This window comes from Typopeltis vanoorti, chromosome 18 (assembly GCF_054136105.1).
Source record: "Typopeltis vanoorti isolate ZY-2024b chromosome 18, IOZ_Tvanoo_1.0, whole genome shotgun sequence".
Classification (NCBI taxonomy): domain Eukaryota; kingdom Metazoa; phylum Arthropoda; class Arachnida; order Uropygi; family Thelyphonidae; genus Typopeltis; species Typopeltis vanoorti.
The window spans coordinates 76,061,760-76,082,048 of record NC_143566.1 but is presented as its reverse complement, the minus strand read 5'-3'; the positions used below and the strand labels follow the sequence as shown (position 1 = coordinate 76,082,048).

At 37.4% G+C, this 20,289-nt stretch overlaps 1 protein-coding gene across 1 annotated transcript in view; it reads left to right on the top strand.

Moving 5' to 3' along the window:
• LOC150096820 (F-box only protein 31-like) overlaps nt 1–20,054 on the top strand; it is a 133,860-nt gene extending 113,806 nt beyond the window's left edge. Inside the window, exon 9 of the mRNA XM_090407802.1 lies at nt 19,672–20,054. Coding sequence (XP_090263928.1) covers nt 19,672–19,831 — 160 coding nt within the window. The 3' untranslated portion in view covers nt 19,832–20,054. The remainder of the gene's footprint in view (nt 1–19,671) is intronic.
• Nucleotides 20,055–20,289: the final 235 nt, after the last annotated feature.

The following is a 20,289-nucleotide window of genomic DNA, read 5'->3' as shown; positions in this document are numbered from 1 at the left end:
TGAAAACTTTCTTGTCTACTGCTTAGTGTTTTGATTAATTTTGTTCTTATTCCATGTTTCATTTTCAATCTTCACTAAATGGTTGAAATGTTTTACCTGTTCATAGGTTTCCCATTCAGTATGTAGGTAATATTTTCCACCTTCCTGCTTATTTTCATAGTCTGTTTTTAAATTGTGATTTTCATACCAAATTAACTGTTATGGCAGTTATTCGGTTTAGTCAAGAAATCTGCAGACTTGTACTGGATTTAAGCATCTTCATACTTAAGAAACATCTTTATACAGTAATAAACTGAGATAACATATCCAATTTTGATATCAGGCCTAATGCCACTTTCCTTTATAATATGATCCATATATATTATGAATAACATTAGAGATAGTCACACTATCTCTAATGTTATCACTTATGCATGATTTCACATCAATCCAACTGCCTATACCTTCTTCAATTCTTACTGCTGAGTATTGCTCAGTACAGTATCCAATTTATGCCATATAATGGTAGTGTTTTGAATGGATTTTCTCTTGACACTCTTTCATATGCCTTTTCCAGATCTTCAAACCATGAATACATATCCTTATTATATTCCTGTGATTTCTCAACTATTTGTCTTAAAGTGAAAATCTGATCCTGACAATCTCTATTTGGCCTGAAACCAGTTTGTTCTTCAAATTACCCAAATTAACCCAATACCTATCATACATTTCCTTAAACCTATTCACTGTTGGGACACTCACAACCACCTCTGTCAATCCATTCCACTCATTTACTACTCCAAGTAAACAACCTAGTCTGCACACCCTTACTAACCACACTCTTAGACACTTTCAAGTGTTGACCCCTTGTTTTCTCCCTATGCCCTATGTATTGAAAAATTTCTTCTGTGTCAATCTTAGAGTTTCCCTTTAGTAACTCATAAGTTTCTATCATATCCCCTCCCCTCTTCTCTGCCTGGCAGCCAAACTCTGCAACCCACATACCCTCAATCTATCCTTATAGGGACCATTTCACAGCTGTCACTTGCTCACTCATCTCTCAATCCTCTGCACCATCTCCTGATCCCAAAGAAATGCAGGTGACTAAATCTGTGTATAGGAGTCAACATGAGACCAAATCATAGCCTCATAAAGAGAGATAAAACCTCCTTTTATGTACTTGTCAATGTGGTCTTCAACATCTTGTGAGCAAATAATCCCCTATGAATTTCAATCTCTTTCCACCATCATTCCCGGATCCCTAGCCTCATCAATTTCCTGTAAACTAGTACCATCAATGTGATATTAAAGTGTGTAATCTTTCATCCTGAATGCATTACTTTACATTTTACAACATTGAATTGACAACCATTGTCCTTTCCACTGGACACTGCCAATTTATTTAAATCATCCTGTAAAATATCTACATCACCTGTTGTCTTCCCTAGTTTTGCATCATTGGCAAACAACTGATTATCCCTCTTCTAATCTTCTGCTTTATTGTTAATGTACAGATTAAAGAATAGTAATGGTCCTAGTACAGAGCCCTGAGGCACTCCATTAGCTATCCTCATTTGCCTTATTTCCACTCCACTATACACCACCAGCCTTATATCCATTTCCATTTTTCCAACTTATGCAATAGTTTTTCGTGCAGCATTCTGTCAAATGCATTTGCAAAATTCAGCATTATCGTGGTGTAGCCATTTCCTTTATCCAATTCTGCTGTCACCTTATTATAAAATTTGAATAAATTATTGAGGCAGGACCTGTCTTTTACAAAGCCATCTTCCCCCCCATAGAGTATCATATTCCTATCCACCCTTTCCTGTATTTTACTTTTAACCAACTTTACCAATACTTTAAACCAACACTCCAGAGATACTATTTGGTCTGTAATCTCTTTCCATTCCCTTGGAACCTTGCCAGAGCTTGTTGATTGGGTTAGATGTTAAATAAGGCTGTGATAATGGGTGACATATCACCACATATTTTTAAGGAATGTGCAAAGTGCCCTTGACTTAGTTATTTAATAAAAGTCTTGTCTTGCAATAGGTATGGTTCTTAAGGAGTGAAAGAAAGGCAAAATAGTACTACTTGGTAAGCATGGTTCTAGGACAGAGGTTTCCAATTGTAGACCTGTCTGTATAACTTCATTTATAGTCAAAAGTGTTGGAAAGATTGGTTGAAATAGAATACAGGATTGGGTTGAATTATTTATACATAGAATTCTTTATTGATGGTGAGCATGGATTTGTAAAGGATAGGTCTTGTTTTAACAATTTACTTGCATTTTATGATAAGGTAATGAGTTTGTAAGGATAAAGAGAATCACATACAGTGATATTCTTGGACTTTTGTAAAGGCATTTGATAGATTACCACATGATAGCTGCTGAAGAAGAGGGTATAGAGAGCATATTGGTTAGATGAATCGGAGATTGGTTCTCTGAACAATACTAGCAAGTTGTTGTGATGTAGCAGTTTCTCAAGCAAGGGGGGGTTACCAAGTAATATGTCCCAGTGTTCTCTTTTTGGGCCACTGCTGTTTAACTTTTTTGTAAATGATATTTCGTTAGATTGACTCGAGATCTTCATTTGTTTGCTGATGATGCAGATTTGAACTCCCCACCTGTTGGTTAGAGAGCAGGAATGCTAACTACTCAGCCAACCTAGCTGGCTTCTTTAGAAGAAAGAACTTGAGTGAGTGAGATTTAGACAGTAATTATATGTTAGATCTTTGCCATTTAATTACCATCTGATGAGTTCAATATAGTTAATATCTAAGCTCCAAGATAGATACCAGTGGAATAGGAGAGAATACAATGGTGACACAGAACAGGAATCAACTCTGGGATGCAATCGTTTTGTGCAGTTGGAGAAATGCCATCAGGATCAGGACTCTTTGAATCTTGACAGACATTTTTAATGGTTAATCTGTACTACTGCTGATCTGCACAAAGTTTTCAGTGCAAAATTAGAGGAAAAGTTAAAGGCAGGATTTTTTGTGATGAGTATGGGTAACAATACAGTGAATCATCAAAAGGTGAACAAAAATTATGACATTGCAGTCTCTTGCTTTTGGCAAGAGACTGCAGTTTAAACATGATACAAGTTTCCTGCTTTTTGCCCTTTTAAAATCAGTTTTACGTGTAGCTTGCTTGCTGTGATACAAAAAGAAGATGGAGATTTCAGTGAAAGCCCATTATAGTAATCCATATAATAAGCCATTCATCTGTGAGAAGGGAACTGATAAGTTTGTGAGGCGTTGTGATAGGATCCCATGTTGCAGGCCTATCTCTCTTTGACAAATTGGGCCATCCCAGGTAAACAATCAGTGATACCATACTGAGATAGAAGTGCAAGGAGGAGTCAATTGCAAGTGCTACCTGCAGTGGACCACTCACTGAATGTCACCATAGGGTGCTATGAATGTTAATATATAAAAACCACCATTTGTCGGTCAGTACTTGAATGTGGAGTTCCAGGCATTAAATGGAACAGGAATCTGCATAAAAACATTCAGAACTGAGGTTTGTAACATAGGTTTCCATCATAGGACTGCAATATGCAAGCTCTGCATTACCCAAACGAACATGACATGCAGATGCCTTCAGTGGTGCAAAGAGTGTATACAGTGGGACTTTGAAGCTTGGAAACCTTGTTATAGAGCAAAGAATCATCCTCTGTTGATCAGATGGAGGAGTGTGGTGGGTGCCCGGCAAATGTCTCTTACCAGAGTGCATAACCCCAACTATGAAATTCAGAGGTGGCAGTGTGATGGCATGGTCTTACTTATCCTGGTTTGGCCTTAAACCTCTGTTTGTGGTGTCACAAACATTGAGTTCTGAGAGATATCTAAATGTTCTGAACAATGCAATGCTTCCTACTTTGTGGAGTTTCTACAGAACTGACCATTGTCTCTTTCAACAAGACTAGGCACCATATCATAAGACTGCTGCTGTAACTGCATGGTTTATGGATGTGAATGTCACCACACTTGGCTGGCCTCCACAGATCCCCAATCTCAACCTATTGAATATCTGTGGGATGAACTAGAGTGTCGGATGAGATCAAGAGACATCTGTCCCACAACAGTCCAGGACCTTATTACATGCCCACGGGAAGAAGGGTCCAAAATTCCCATTGATTGCTATCATACGCTTGCGGAAAGTATGCCCCATAGGATCACTGCATCGAAAAGAGGTCCTACATCATATTCAGGTGGGTGCCATGGCTGTTTGTTCCTCACACTATGGTGTTCTTCTTTCCAAACAGTGTACTTCTAAATAAATCCATTACAATTCCCTAACCAAAACTGAATAACTGCTGTGATAAATTTGGTAATGAAAATCAGCAATAAAAAGTCATTTTTTAAAATAATTTTCACAGCTTCCACATGTAACAAAAAAAAAAAAAATATATATATATATATAGAGAGAGAGAGAGAGAGAGAGAGAATTTTATTCAAAAACGGTAATATCTTTCATCCAATGTTACATGGACATTATCAGAGAGACAGACAGTTAATCACATTCAAAATATGAATCAAAATAATGGGTCATAAATCATACATATTCTAGCTTGTTTTGATCGCAGCTGAAGTAACAGGTATATGAAAATGGAGACCCTGTAGACAGTGGTGTAGCTAGAGCTTTTGCCGCCCCTCTCAATACACACCAAAAATACTACAAAACGTCAAAACGACGTATAGGGAAATAAATTAAAACACTTTATTTTTGAAGTAAAACTTTAATTTCAACATTCTAAAATGCTATTTTTCTTGCTTTTCTGTCAGCAAAGTCGTCGATAACATTGGAAAAGTCTATTTCATAGTAATATAGGTAATTTTTAATCAATTTTATTTAGAAAAACTCCTCTCACAACTAGCAACACTTACAGCAATTGTGAGGAAAATTCGAAGTGGTATTACAATCTTTTGAACTGAGTTCTCTAGACTGTATTTTAGAATTAATTGCAAAAGTTCAAAAAGGTTCAAAGTGCCACCCGGACGGACACCCCCCAGCTATGCCTCTGCCTGTAGAACAACTAAAATATTTCAGCTATATAGGCACGATTTTTAGGGAAGATGTCAAAATAAACATGGAAATAAAGAAATTAGCAAACCTGATGGTCAGAATTAACTAAATTAAAATTTATATGGGGGGGGGAGGAGTTACTAAACACAGTCTTCAAACTTATTGAAACTTATGGATCTGAGATCTGGATTAGAAATAAAATGCGTGATCAAAGACGATACTACAGATATGAGAGTTCCAAGAAAGATTATGGGAGTGAGTAGATGGCATCAGTGGCAGAATCATATTAAAATGAGAATATTAGGAAAGAACTTGACATTGTTAGCATTCAGGGATGTGTAAGCTGAGCTAACCTAAAGTGGAATTTTATCACTTATGATAAACGTTTCAAGAGTTGAAACAGCACTACAAAATTATTAAAAATAGTATTTAATGTTTCCAATATTTCATCTCAGTTACAGAGACATCGTCAGGGAGTAAAAATTTACTTGTAACACACACACACACAAAGGCAGCTCAAAACTAACTGAAACATGCTGAAAGACTAAAGTCCTAACTAGGTGAAGCACCCTCAATGGACACCTGTTCGTGGCCTAGGATTTAACTGGGATCTTGAAGTATTAGTGTTTCCCATATTTTGGGAAGTTTTATGCAACCATATTTATTTAAATTAGATTGATTTTTAAGAGCAGCAGCAGATTCTAAAAACAGTCTATCTTCTTAATTTATTGTGATGGAGTACAATGGTCTTTTCAATTGTTTCTGTGAGTGGTATCCAAAGCAAGAGCTTCATTGCCAAATTGGCCATAATCATGATTGCAGATGTATTTTTTATGTTCTTCCATTCAAATCATAGTTGATCTTCATGTATTGTTCATTCAAGCATAGGTACATGGATACTTCAACAAATGGCGACAAGATGTCTGCATCACTTTATCCACATCTGATTCTAGAGCAAGTTTTCAGTGGTGTTGTATCCATAAAAAATTGGACAAGACACCAATGAGCTGGTGTACTATTTACAGATTAGTCATTTCAGTCTTTCCTCCAATTCTAGATGCTACTTGATCTGGCATGAAAGTGGTACTGTTTGCTTTCACGAGAATGTTCTTGAAAAGGATAGATACAGTGGTACTGGGATCATGATGTGGGGAGGTATTACGCTTAATGGACACACTGAACTACAAGTGCTGGAAAAAGGGACTATGATGGGTGAACAATATTGCCACAAAGTCCTCAACATGTTTGATTGTTCCATGGTGCTGAAGGCAAAAAGTTCATTTTTATGGATGACAATGCCACACCACATCTTATATGAGCAGTGGAGATACTTCTGGAGACCAAGGATATTAATCGAATCAAATGGTTAACATGCTCCCCAGATCTCAATTCCATAGAACATGTTTAGGATGTAACAGTGAGATGCATTGCTACTCAAAATTCCCCTCCAGAATATAAATAAGTCCTTATCATTGCTCTAAAGGAGGGGTGGGCCAGTTTGTCTCAAGAACGCCTGAATCACTTGGCTAAGTATGGTATAACATTGTGAGAGCTGTATCGCAATTCGGGATGGAATGTCTCTCCGCTTAGTTTTCTGCGAGCACTGTACATTAATTCTTTACCTGCATTCTTAAGAAATTTGTAACTTTTGCCACAGATATATTGCAATTTATTTGAGTGAAATTTATAACACATGTTTTGTGTAACATAATTTATTAGTATGTTGGCAATGAATTTATATCCACATTTGGCTGAAGTTGTGAACATTTTTTTTTCATATACATGTAGAAATGTAGTTCGTCCTTCGGTTTTGGATACCAGTATACATGAAAAGTTTACATCATTACTTACTTCCTATTGACAGTTTTCCTCCAAATTAATTTATCTGTCAGGAATCCAATATTGTCAGATATTACATTTCTGTCCTAGATTTTGGTCTTCATCTAGGTCTATCATACTATCCTGGCATAAAAACGCTTGTTTTGCCAACATTTCCCGTCTCATTCTGTTTAAGTGACAATTCTGTGTGTTAAGGTTTAAGTGGGAAAAACTGATGATAAAAGTTTAATGGAGTGAAATGGCACAAGGAAATGATTAAAAATAGTATTTAATGCTTTCTGTATTTCATTCAGTTACAGAGGCATCATCAGCGAGTACAAAATGAGACGTAAAACACACACACAAAAAGGCAGCGCAAAACTGAAACACATTGATGAAAGACTAGTCCTATATAGGTGGGGCATCCTCTGTGGACACCTGTCAGCATCCTAGGATTTAAACTGGGATCTTGAAGTATTAGTTTGTTCCCATATTTTGATAAGTTTTATGCAACCATATTTAAATAAATCAGGCTGATTTTTAAGAGCAGCAGCAGAAGATTCTAAGCACAGTCTTTCTCTTCTAAATTTACTATGATAGAGTAATGATGGTCTTTTTTTCAGTTGATTCTGTGAGCGGTATCCAAAGCATGGTCTGCAAGGCCAGATTGACTATAGTCATGACTGTGGATGTATTTTTTTCTGTTCTTCCATTTGGGTGGTAGATCTTCCTGTCTGTCATAGTAGGCCAACTTGTAGGAACAAGGAACTCTATATATACCTGGAACTGAGAAGGGATTGAGTTTGTCTTTAGTGGAACTGATACGGGTAGCTAGTGTTAAGTGGAACTTGGAAATGATGCTAAGATAGTATTTCTTTAACCTCCCTACTGGCTGAGGTGGATGAAATAGTGAGACCAAATTGCATTCTTATCCATGTTATTCAACGGGTGTTAGAGAATCGTATCTGGATTTAGCTGAACATCTATAGATGTCATAGCCGGTTGGGGAGTTAAGGACTGGATATTTTTCCTAATGTGCTTCGGACATAAGGATCGTGATAGCATTAATGAAATCTTTATGAAGAGAACGTCATGAATTGTGGGGAAAGGATTGATGGGAGGGGTGATGGTAAAGTTTAGTATCTGCCTGTGTGAGTGGGATTCCTATATGCTTAAAACAACAGGTTACCATTAAGTAGGCAGATGACCGAGGTGTCTAGAAAGGCCAGACCATTATTAGTTTCCATTATAAATTGGTTTCTAGGGTAAAGACTATTATGTGACAAAGAAAATGTCTTTTCAATTTGGTCTTACGGCCAAATTGAAAAGACATCATCTATATATGTTATTCAGATAGAAGGTTTGAGGGGAACTGAGGCAAAAGCTTGTTTTTCAAAATCTTCCAGAAAAAAAATGGCATAGGGGTGAGTACAGGAGACTCCATACAAATATCCTCTATCTGTTTATAAATTTTGTTCTAATAAGAGAAATATATCTTTACGTAGTTCAATGAGGGCATTGAGCTAGCATGAAGATAGATTTCTTTTGGGAGGCAAAGACCTAGAAAGTATCAAGACTGATGTTATTAGCTATCTCAGGAGCTAAGTTATGGATGCTGCATTTGACGTTGAGCATTATGTCTAGTGCCAGTACTTGTCAAGGTGTAATGCCAAAATTGTGGCCGAGACTTAGGACATTAATGGCAGATTCGTTAAGCCTTTTTAAAGAAAAGTTAACAATAGCATGAAGAGGTTGCACTTGAGGAACGAGTTTAGAATCCAAAGTCTGTACTTATTGATATGTTTATTTTTTTATTTTCAAGAATTATTTTTGAGCTGATGCTTCTGAAATGTTAAAGAGAATAGTATAGAGTTCTGTGTTGAGAATTATTGAGAGCTCAAACTGTAATGAGCTGATGGCTGTGTTTATAGCAGTGAGAATGGTGCATGTAGATGCAATCTGTTTTCGTAGCAGAGTAAAACTGGAAAGTTTGTAGATATAGAGAGATTTTTTGGATTTGAACTTTACTTTTAATTTAATGCAAGTAGGTAAAATTCCAGTATCCTAACATCTTTTAAGAAAGGCTAGCCGTTTAATTGTTTAGATAATCTAAAATAAACATATCCGTAAGGACAACAGAATTTTGGATTATAAACCCATTCCTCAAGTGCAACCTCTTCATACTGTAGCTGACTTGTTGTCAAAAAAGGCTTAACGAATCTGCCATTAGTGTCCTAAGTCTCTGACACAATTTTGGCATTGCACCTTGACAAGTACCAGTATTACATCCAATGCTCAACATCAAATGTATCTGTAACTTAGCTCCTGAGATAGCTAATAAAATTAGGCTTGACATAGACAGTTCACTTTTTAGATCTTTGCCTCCAAAAAGAAATCTATTCCTGTCATCACTAGGTATGAAAGGGAAGTGCTACTGTTATCCTCAGTGCCAGTGAGTAGTATGTACCTGTGCTTGAATGGAACCAACTTGCAAGCTGACCTGCCATGGTATGTTGATTACCGTTTTGCTGTTATAACAAAAAATCTGTCTTCAGGCTTCATGCTAGAGGAAAGGCGATCTCTTAGCAAATGTCTGGAAAACATTCAATTGGTTTGAGACACTGCCCAGAGCTTGTATACTGTGCTATATGAGATTACAAACTCTGGCAGTATCAGTAATTCTGTGGGAGTCTTCAAGCTTTCCAATAATTTTTCCCCTCATGAAATCATCTACATCATACCTTTGAGATATTTCAAGACATCCAAGTTTGCAACCTTATTCCTTCACAAAAAGAGTTTCCTTCAAACACAATTCGCTTTGCGCTGCCTTTGTTGAGTGCTACCAAGTGATCCCTTTGCTCACAATTTGAAAATTTGAATGTGTATCCACTTTCTACTCAAAATCATCAGTTATACAAATTTTGACAAGCTGATTTGACTGAATTTGCAGTTCTAATCTTCAGAAGTAATGTTTGTCCTTAGGTTTTGGACATCAGTGTCGTTCTTACATAATGTCCTGACATCCCTGTGGGTGCGTATTAGGGTTCTGATGATAAACAGAAGAGAATGACTGCGAGTATTGCTCTTTGACCAAAGAAATCAAAACTGGATTGTAGCTTAAATTGCCTGAAGGACAAACAACCACCACACTGTACATAGGATTACTAGTGAGAAGGAAATCTTAAATGTTTGGAGAGTGGTTAGTCATATGGTTTTCTGGTGAACATTAAAACCAGATGTTATCCTCTGGTGAACATTCGTGTGAATAGATTGTATAAGATCATTGGTACTAGCAGATGTTTTTAATTGCAAAAAATCTGCAGTTGACTTCATTATCAGTAAAGTTCAACTAGAGAAAATTATTTTCTCTAGTTGAGTAAAGTTGAACTTTACTCAACTAGAGTAAAGTCTGGGCAAGAAGGAACCTGTTCACATTTACCTTGAAGAGCTGTAAATTGTATTCCTAGGGAAATACATAAGATGGCAGACTGTTCTAAAGCACAGCATTGGAAGGGATAAATGAAGAGGAGAAGAAATTTGTTCTGTTAGTGAGATTCCTGTGAGGAAGTTGGAAACTCGGGTTTTTCACCCCACTTACAATCAAATCGACCTTCAGAACACACAAGTTACAGACAAAAAATACTGTGTTGGTGATGATGGGGCAATAGATGGCATTGATTGTCGTAGTTGGAGGATTAGGTAGTAGTGGAGAGGACAAGATCTATTTAGCAAAATAGAGTACTGTGCCCTGCCACGATGAGTCCTTAGACTCCCTATAGGTGTCACATAATATAATAATAATAAATGTTTCCATGCTGGTAAGAATTATTTTAGTGATACATTCAGCACATAGGTTTGGGTCAGATGACTGGGGGCAATAATCCATCCAAGGAAATGTAGCAGTTGCGTAGATCACCCCACTTGGCATTTCTGGTAATCCTATATGACATGTGGATGTGAATGTTTGTGTTCATGTTGGAGAGAAGAGATTGGCACAAGGTTATGGTCTGAACTGCCTAGAAGACAGATTACATTCACAATGTACTTGGATAGGTCATTTGGGAAGTGATTGAGGCCATCTGGTATTCTGGTAGGCAATGTGTACTCTTTGCATATGGTCATTGGTGATGGCAAATATTTCATACTCTCCACCTATTTGATCTGTGCAGTTGTAATAGGAGAGCCAGCTGGTGTTAAAATTGAAGTCTCCAAGGAAAATGACCTCACTGTTGGAAAAGCTGGATTTGCAATTTTTGCTATGTGAACTTCAAATTCCTATTTACCATAACTCCAAGATTATCAGTTTCTTGGAGCATAATCCTGCCAATATAATATGCCACTGGAAATTTCACCATGCCAAACTTTCCACTTACTAATACTGAATTTGAGGATGATTATCATTTGCCCATGTTTCCAGCCTATTCAAATCATTATGTAAATGATGGATATCAGAGACATCTCTGATTGTCCTGCCTATCTTGACATCATCAGTACACAGTCAAACATCTATCAGATCCTTCCCAATATCTTTAATGTATAGAATGAATAACAATGGTACAAGGACTGGTCACCTTAAATCTGGCAGATTCACACCCACTGGATATCCATATATGGTACTAAAGTACTATAGGTTGAACAGCCAACCTCTCGTATATGGGCCCAACATTAAAAAAAATATATAATAAAATAAAAAAATCGCTTTTTGGTACCTCTCCATCAACCATCCACTTATCAAGCAAAGAGTTTATATTCCCATCTGTAATCCTCCACTTTATGCAACAGCCTTTTTCTGTGGTATCCTATGAAATGCCTTAGCAAAGTCAAAAAGGATTATGGTGAATCCCTCTTTATCCAACTAACTGTAACATTATGAGCAAATTATTTAGACGTGATGTCCTTTGCTGTTCCTTGCCAAGTATAGTTTGTCTGTCAACCCATTTCTGCATGCAAGTTCTTGCCAACTTATCTGTAGTTTAGACACTTAGGTTTTCCAATATTTTCCAATTCTTTCCATTCCTATAGTATCTTTCCTAAGTGGACTCAAGTTATACAAACATGTCAAGGGCCCAGCCAATTCAGCTGAACATTGCTTGTAGCATATGTGCTGAGATTCCATTTGCCCCTGTTGCTAAAATTCTTATCATGTTATGCAGTAGCCCTTCAGCCCCTGATTGTCATGCATCTCTTCATCCAATGTAGCAATATACATTGTTGCATACACCTGATGATATAGCTTAGCAAAGTGAGCACTTGTTAATTGAACAATCGCATCAATTTCTGACACAAGGGTATTTCTTCTTATGAATCTCTCCCTTGATGAGGTAGCACATTCATTTCACTCCCACCCCATAATTTATTCTTCTACACATTTTTTTTTTTTTTTAGTACTTCGATTTAGCTTTCTCACTCCTATATTCTCATGATGTTCCTCCTACATCATCATCTTTATCTTATGGATCCCTTGCTTAATAAGGTTGCACATCACTTTCACTCCAACCTTATTTGTTCTTCAAACTCTAGGGATACATTCAGATGCTGCCTCATTTAAGCACATTTTCAAAGATTCCCATATGTTGCTGATATCTTTCCCATTTAGTAACTTGATACCATAGGATCAACGGTAGTATTATCCTGAGGTAGTCATAATTTCCAGCTTTGTGTTTCAGCATGTGACCTGTCTTTATTGGAACATTTATATAGTTAGCTACTTTCTAGAACAGTACCTCATGAACCAGTTGCTGCTAAAATAATCACATATTTAACTGATGTTATAATCAAATCCAGCACTTTTTGACCTCAAGTTTCTTATTTCACATACTGCCTGAAGAAATCTCTTGCAACAACACAAATTCTCCTTCATTTAAGTTATGAGATTTCTCTTCTACCTAATCAGTGTTTGGATAAATATAAGTCACCCATAATGATTACTCATTTAGTGTCATTATGTAATGAGAATGATAGAGAAACAAAGGAATCTGATAGATTGGAGTTGAAAGATTTTTAACTGAGGAAGATGAAAAGTAGATGCTTGGAACATCTAAGTTGGAAAACTTACTTGAACATATGCATAGCTACCATCTTTGAGATGAAAAAAGTCAATGTAATTAAAAACACTAAAATGTTTAGTGCTTGCAGAAGTTGAAATTTCAGTTTCTCTTAAGAAAAGTGTGTGGTTTTGCAAACTAGAGATGGAAATGAACTTTTTTTTTTTTTTTTGAAACTAAGATGGCATATACCATATTTCCACGTATAAGATGCACCCCCTTTTTTGTACGCATTTTTTAGGAAAAAAACTTTATCACTGAATATTATAATGAATTTACAGTATTTCAAATATAAAGTAATACGTAGGTCTACTTTCAACAAATACCTAATCTAACTAGGAAAGAGTACCCACCTTTTAATCTTCTTCATCAAAACCCAGAAATTCATCAACAGAGCTAAATGAAGAGACATTTAAACCTCTTCTAAATCAGAATCTGAGTCCTCATACAACAAATTGTCCTCTGTACCATCCAGTGCATTACTAATGCCACACTTCTTAAATGAATTAACCACTGTCTCAGTTTTCACAGCATCCCATGAAGCTTTGACCCACTCACAAACTTGCGAAATTCTAGGCTTCTTCCTGATGGCATGACCTCAAAATCTGAAGACTGAATCCAGCTGTTCTACTTCCCCTTCATAAATCCCTTAAATGATTTATTAATACAGACATCTAAAGGTTGAAGCTGACTAGCTAGACCTCCTGGAATTACAGCTGAGTTTTTAACATCTGTTCTGTGAGAACGAAACTGATCACATACTAACAGGGCAGGCTTCTTCAACAGTCCTACACAGCGCCTAGACCAAATTTTATCTATCCATAACTTCATTCCTCCTCCATCCATCCAGCCTTTTGCATGAACATGTACAAACACCCTTTAAGCAGTTTTTTCCTTTGGGTAGTGTCTTCCCTTTAAAAATCAATAGTGGTGGTGATTTTGTCCCATCAGCATAGCAGGATAAAATGACCATGTAGTGAGTTTTTTCGTGCCATTAGTTTTAACAGTAATACTTTTTAACTGGTAATTTACGGAATTAACAACGCATATAAAGTATATTAATTAAAGATAACTTTAATAAATAACTTCTATATTTCGGCAACGTCACGTTGCCATCTTCAGGAACATAAAGATATGGTATGTGCACGCAGGCACTAACAAAAGCAAATGAGGAAGAAAGCAAGAAACTAATATTGCTCCTAAAGTCCTAATGGTGCCCTCTGGTGGGCTAATTTGGTTGACTTGGCAGTTGGGCTGAAGTTCTCAAAATGTAAGTCTCCCAAATTTGGGGTAGTTTCATGCACCCAAATTTGTTGAGGTTAGGAACGTTTTTTAGAGCTGCTGAAGATTCCTTGAATAATCTCTCATATTTAAACTTGCTGCGGTGTATTATTTTTGTTTTCTTCCAGCGAATTCTATGGTGGGTATCTAAGGCATGGTCTACCAGCCCAGAGCAGCTGTACTGGTGAAACCAGATGTAGTCTTTGTGTTCTGAAATCCTGATATTTGTTGTTCTGCCTGTTTGGCCAAAGTAGGACAATTTGCAGCTGCAAGGGACCTAGTATACACCAGGTAGGTCTAGGGGAAGTGGTTGGTCTTTGGTAGAGCGGATAAGGGATGCCAACTTTTTATATGGTCTGTAACAGGAAGTAAGGTCATATTTTCTGAGGATATTGGTTATTTTCTCAGAGGTGCCCTGGATGTAGGGGATGGTGATAGATTTGGTGTAATCTTTATTGTGGAGGGGGGGGGGGGTTGTGGTTTACTGGTTTGAGTATTTTTTGGATTTTTTTGGGGTTATAGCCATTGGCTAAGAAAGTGTTGTGGATGTGGTTTAGTTCAGTAGTTAGGGCCTTGTCATCTGAGCAGATGAATTTTGCCCTGTTATATAGTGTTTTTATAATACCATATCTTTATGTTCCTGAAGATGGCAACGTGACGTTGCCGAAATATAGAAGTTATTTATTAAAGTTATCTTTAATTAATATACTTTATATGCGTTGTTAATTCCATAAACTAATTACCAGTTATGTATGACCAACGTATAAGCCTTGCTACTAGAAGTAATACTTTTTGTGACCTTGGAATCTACAGTTTTGTTTGAGGGCACATCAAAAGTCAGCGGAACCTCATCCATGTTTCCTATTTGCACAAGTTCAAAATTTTCTCATTTCCTTGCGTTAATGACGAATCGATGAAATTCAATATGTAGACACTGAAAGTCCCACTTTTCTGTTGTCTAAAATCCAAGTATTCAGTTCTGGCCATTTTGCAGTTCCACTTCGTAGGTTATGTTTATTGTGAGTTGCTTTTTGAGATCCTCTTCCTGATTCCGTCAAGTTTTTATCATTTTCTCAGTTGGGGGTAGCCCGAAATGCCTCTCTGCAGTCCTGTTTCCATGTTCTTTAGCATACATGCATACATAGCTTGTATGCAATATTGTAGCAATGCCGACATTTTTCAGCCATAATTTGCCAAGAAATTTAGAGAAAATTTAACAGTAGAAATTTATCACCATTCACAACAACAACCGCGACAACAATTGGAAAGTTTAAACAAACAGGAACACAGCTGTGATCGTCTATGACAGCGCATGGGCATCCACTGAACTCTACGTAACTGGAATGCTCTCGCACACCGCAAGGAAGCAAGAAAGAAATCGCATTACTCAGAACAGAGAAAATTTCCAGAAATGAAAGTAATAAAAAAAACTGAATATCAGCATATAAGACGCACCCTGTTTTTCAGACCTATCTTCAAAGAAAAAAGTGCATCTTATACACTGGCAAATACGGTAATTCTCATCTTTGTTCCAACCTGTTTGTATCTACGTATTTGTAATCTGTATAATCTGTTTCCCTTTTATTGACTTGTATAAGATAAGTTGAAATTGGGAGGGAAATGGAATATATAGTAATGGAGAATTTCACCCAACTTCTCTGTACAACCCCCCCCCCCCACTGTGCAGATGCACCTGGCAGCAAGATTATTGCTGGCTTACCTGGAATTATCTTAAAACTGTACCACCAAGTAGATGTGTTCGTGTGTGATGTAATTCTGAAAATAGTGCTCATATTGCTTGTTGGAAGGAATGCATGAAAAAAAGTAACTGGGACTTTACTCTGGAATCCAAACATGGCTTTTGGCCACTTCAAACTTTCAGTAATTAAAGTAGTGGTGGTGGTGGAATTACACTGGTTGATGAAACTCAGCTTTCCCCTTAGTGGTGCCCATGCCCAAAAGAGGGAAGGCCACAAGTCTGTGGTATTAGGCATCAGTAGGGGGTAGATGAATCCATCAATGTGAAGGTTTAGGTAAAGGATTTGCTTGATGCTCCACACTAACCTAACCTTTACTGAAGTTTTTTGTATTCCATATAGTGGTGGTCAGAACATCAGTGTTTTTATACTTCTGAGGTTTAGCTCTAGATGGTGGTAGGTTCTGGGTGGCAGATGTCTTTCACCACCTGGTGAAATACCACTATCTTGCTTATTAGAGACTTACAGACCTGAAGTGGCTGCAGCTATGTTTGGTCACTAGAGCAAGGGTTTTGGTTTCTCCCCCTCCACTCTTCCCACATGCAGTCAGAGTGACACCAACAATCTCACTTTTGGGGACCAGGACCCCCCATTCGAGGGTACAGCAGTAAAATGGTTCTGCAGGCCAGCTGCTGGATAGTACACAGGACCGAACCAGTCAGTAACGAATCTTGAGGCTTCCCAATCAGCCAGTGTCAAATCCACTTCATTTGACACTGGCTGATTGGGACAATCAGCCAGTGTCAAATGAAGTGGATTTGATAAATCCACTTCATGAAATGAAGTGGATTTATCAAATGAAGTGTCAAATGAAGTGGATATCAGCCAGTATTTTGTGGCTATCAGCCACAAAATATGTGGCTGATAGCCACATATTTTGCTAGTTGGTGACTGGAAGGAGACCAAATACTGTGGCTGCAGGAGGAACTATCAAGGCCATGTATGGAGAGGAGACAGAGTTCCCTCTGTTTAGGTGATATGTTTGCAAGTCTGCCACTTCTCACTGCATGCTCTGCTTCCTCTTTATCTCTTCCTCACAAAATACAATGAACCACAACCCAAAGAAATGTGATTTTATTATTATGATTATTATTAATGAGACCTCCAGGTAGTCAGGGACTCATTGAGGGAGTCCATGCTACACACACACCAGCTATCATACTTGTTCTTGAATTCATTCACACTGCACGCGCGCACACACACACACACACACCATCCATTGGCAATCCATTCCAATCATGCACCACCCTGTGAGAGAAAAATCTAGCCTCCCTCACTTCCTTCTTAGCCCATGTTTCATTCTCAGCTTTCAAGAATGCCACCTCACCCTCCATAAAATGAAAAATTCCATCAACTGAAATCCTGTATGACCCTTTCAATCATATCACCCCTCCTTTGCACTCTCTCCATTGTATCAGAATCACAATGGAGACCAGACCTGTGCACAATAGTTCGAATGAGGTCTTACCAAGGCCTTGTGAAGAGGCAAAATGACATTCTTATCTTTAAACGTGCAAGTTCGTTTCAGCATTGCAATTATCTTTTGAGTTGAATTTGCAATCTTTGCTACAAGGCCCCTGAACTTCAACTTCCTATTTATTAACACTCTAAGATCCCTAGCCTAATCAGTTTCTTCTACCATAATCCCACCAATATAATATGACATTGGATATCTAATCATGCCAAAGTGCATGATTTTATATTTACTGACGTTGAACTGACACATCCATTTTCCCATGCCCACAATTCCAGCCTATTCAAATCATTCTTCAAGTACTGCATATCAGCAGCATTCCTGTTTACCCCACCTATCTTTGAATCATCAAGAAATAGCTGTAGGTTGCCTGTCAAATCCACCACTCTCGCATCCTGATGCTGCTGCTGTAGTTACCTCTCCCAAAGACAAAGCCAACTTACTGGCATCACTCTTCAAATTTCTCCATTAATGACCCAAGCAAAGTTCCATCTCCACTGCCAAGAATGGCTCACTTCATGTTGCTCATAGTCTTCTGAGAAAAAGAAATCCGAAGAATCCTCAATAACCTGAATACAAACAAGACACCTAGTTCTAATAGTATCTTGCCTATTGTTAGAAAATTGTGCCCCAGAACCAACACCTATCCTGTATCACCTCTTCAATCCTATTCAACTAGCACCTACCCTACAACATGGAAACAGGCCCACATCCAGCCCATCCTAAAGAAAGGTGATAAAAGTCAACTAACAAATTACCGTCCAATTGCTTTCACTTCTGTTCTCTCTAAAATTATGAAGAAGATCATCAACAACCAACACTTGAACTACCTAGAATCATACCAACTAATCAGTGACCAGCAGTATGGATTCCACCACTTGTAATCTACAGCTGATCTTGCTTTCATCACCCAATTCTGGACTCAAGCCATAGAGAAATTCATGTGGTTGCCCTCAACATTTCAAAGGCATTTGATCGGATTTGGGACAAGGTCTACTTAGCAAACTGCCATCTTATGGTCTGCCTTCCTCACTCTGCAACTGCATCACCAATTTTCTCACTGGTCACTCACTACATGACAAACCTTGTAGTGTTCGACTATTAGAATCCTCAAGATTTACCATGCCCAGTAACCTGAACTCAGATCCCCTAGCTATATCCCAGTGGAGCAAGGACAACCTTGTAACTTCATTGCCATTAAAACTCAGTCCTGTCTGATCTCTCACAAGAAAGAGCTGACATCACTCTACCTTATCTTCAGTATTACTGAGATATCCAAACACAATTAGATTTCTCTACTCGGACTGACCTGCACTTCCGATCTTTCCTAGCATGACCACATTTCAACTATAGCTTCTGCAGCTGCCAAGAAACTTGGTGTACTTTTTTGCACAAGACACTACTTCACACATTCATAGCTGCTAATTCTACACAAAGCCCAAATCTGCTTAACCATGGAATATTGCTCCCATGTTTGAGGTGGAGCACCAAAATCCTCTCTAAGATTGCTCGATTCTATCCAGAAGAGTAATCCAGCTAATTAATGATCCCCTCTCTCTTTCACACACATACCAACTTCAATTCCCTCTTTCATAGATGTCCAATTTCTGCCTACAAATAATTTCATGGACAATTAGCTCTGCTGAATTAGCCACTATTATTCCTCCACTCTTCTCCAAAAATCATTAAAACAAGAGGCACTGCTAACCAACACTTCTTTACAGTTCATCTTGAAATTCACCGAACCAACTTCATTGCCTCCTCCTTCATGCCATCTACTTCTGTCCTTTGGAATAGTCTCCGTTGCTTTCCCCAAAGATTACAACCCTCAACTGTTCAAGCAAAATGTGAACAGATTCTTCCTTTCTTCTATTCCTCTTGCCCATACACAGCACTAATATGCTGTTGGTCTTGTGGCCATTCGTGTGTGGATCAAGTATATAAAGACACTGCAATTCATTCTACTAGGTTATTCCCCCCCCCCCCAAAAAAAAAAAAAGAGTTTATTCCCTGAGAGGTTTTAGATGAAGATTTCTATACGTAAGTATGACTGCAGATGAACTTCCCATATCCTTGAGGTGAACATGAGATCATTTTAAACTCTGGTCTTCTTTCATGAAAGAATTGATTAATGTCTCATAGATGCATAAGCTTTAAAATTGTAGTGTTTAGGAAGGTTGTGATTTGACCAATAATTTGATATAATGAATTATCTTTTTATTATCATATAATATTATTTGTTTTCTGAGTTTTGCTTTCTGATATGGTTTGACTTTGTAGGTATCATGGAATGGGACAAATTGCAGGCCATGGTTTTGTGAATCCTTCATTTTCTCGTGGACATTGGATTATTTTCAGTGAGGATTTGTTTGGTTTTCTATGGTTAGATCTTCTTTCATTGAGCATGTATCATAGAGTTCAGGAAAATTTAGTGTATTAAGAACTGTGTACAGAAATTTACCAGCATGGTTATATGTATAGTGTAAAAAGTTGCATACATTTTGTAAAGAATATATGATTTTAATTTGATTGTAGACAACATTGTTTTAATCAGCTAGATCAATTTTAGTATTCTGTTAGTGATGCATGTATATATATTGCTTTTATACCAAAATTTTAACTATTTAAACATGTATTTAGTGAATAAATTTTTATTAGTTTTATTTTTTTCTAATTTATGCTTTTTTACTTGACATGTACTTAAATGAATAATGATTTCCTTGTTTGTAATGTATAATAACTATGCAAGAAGATTGACACTTCATTTGATTTTATTTAAACCTGTAATCAGTATTGCTTATTTTGAAATATTGCCATCGTGATTAAATTATTCCTCAATCTCAAAATGATTTTTTCATGATTTTTCTGGAAATATACCTGTGCTTGTGTACCTTTTAG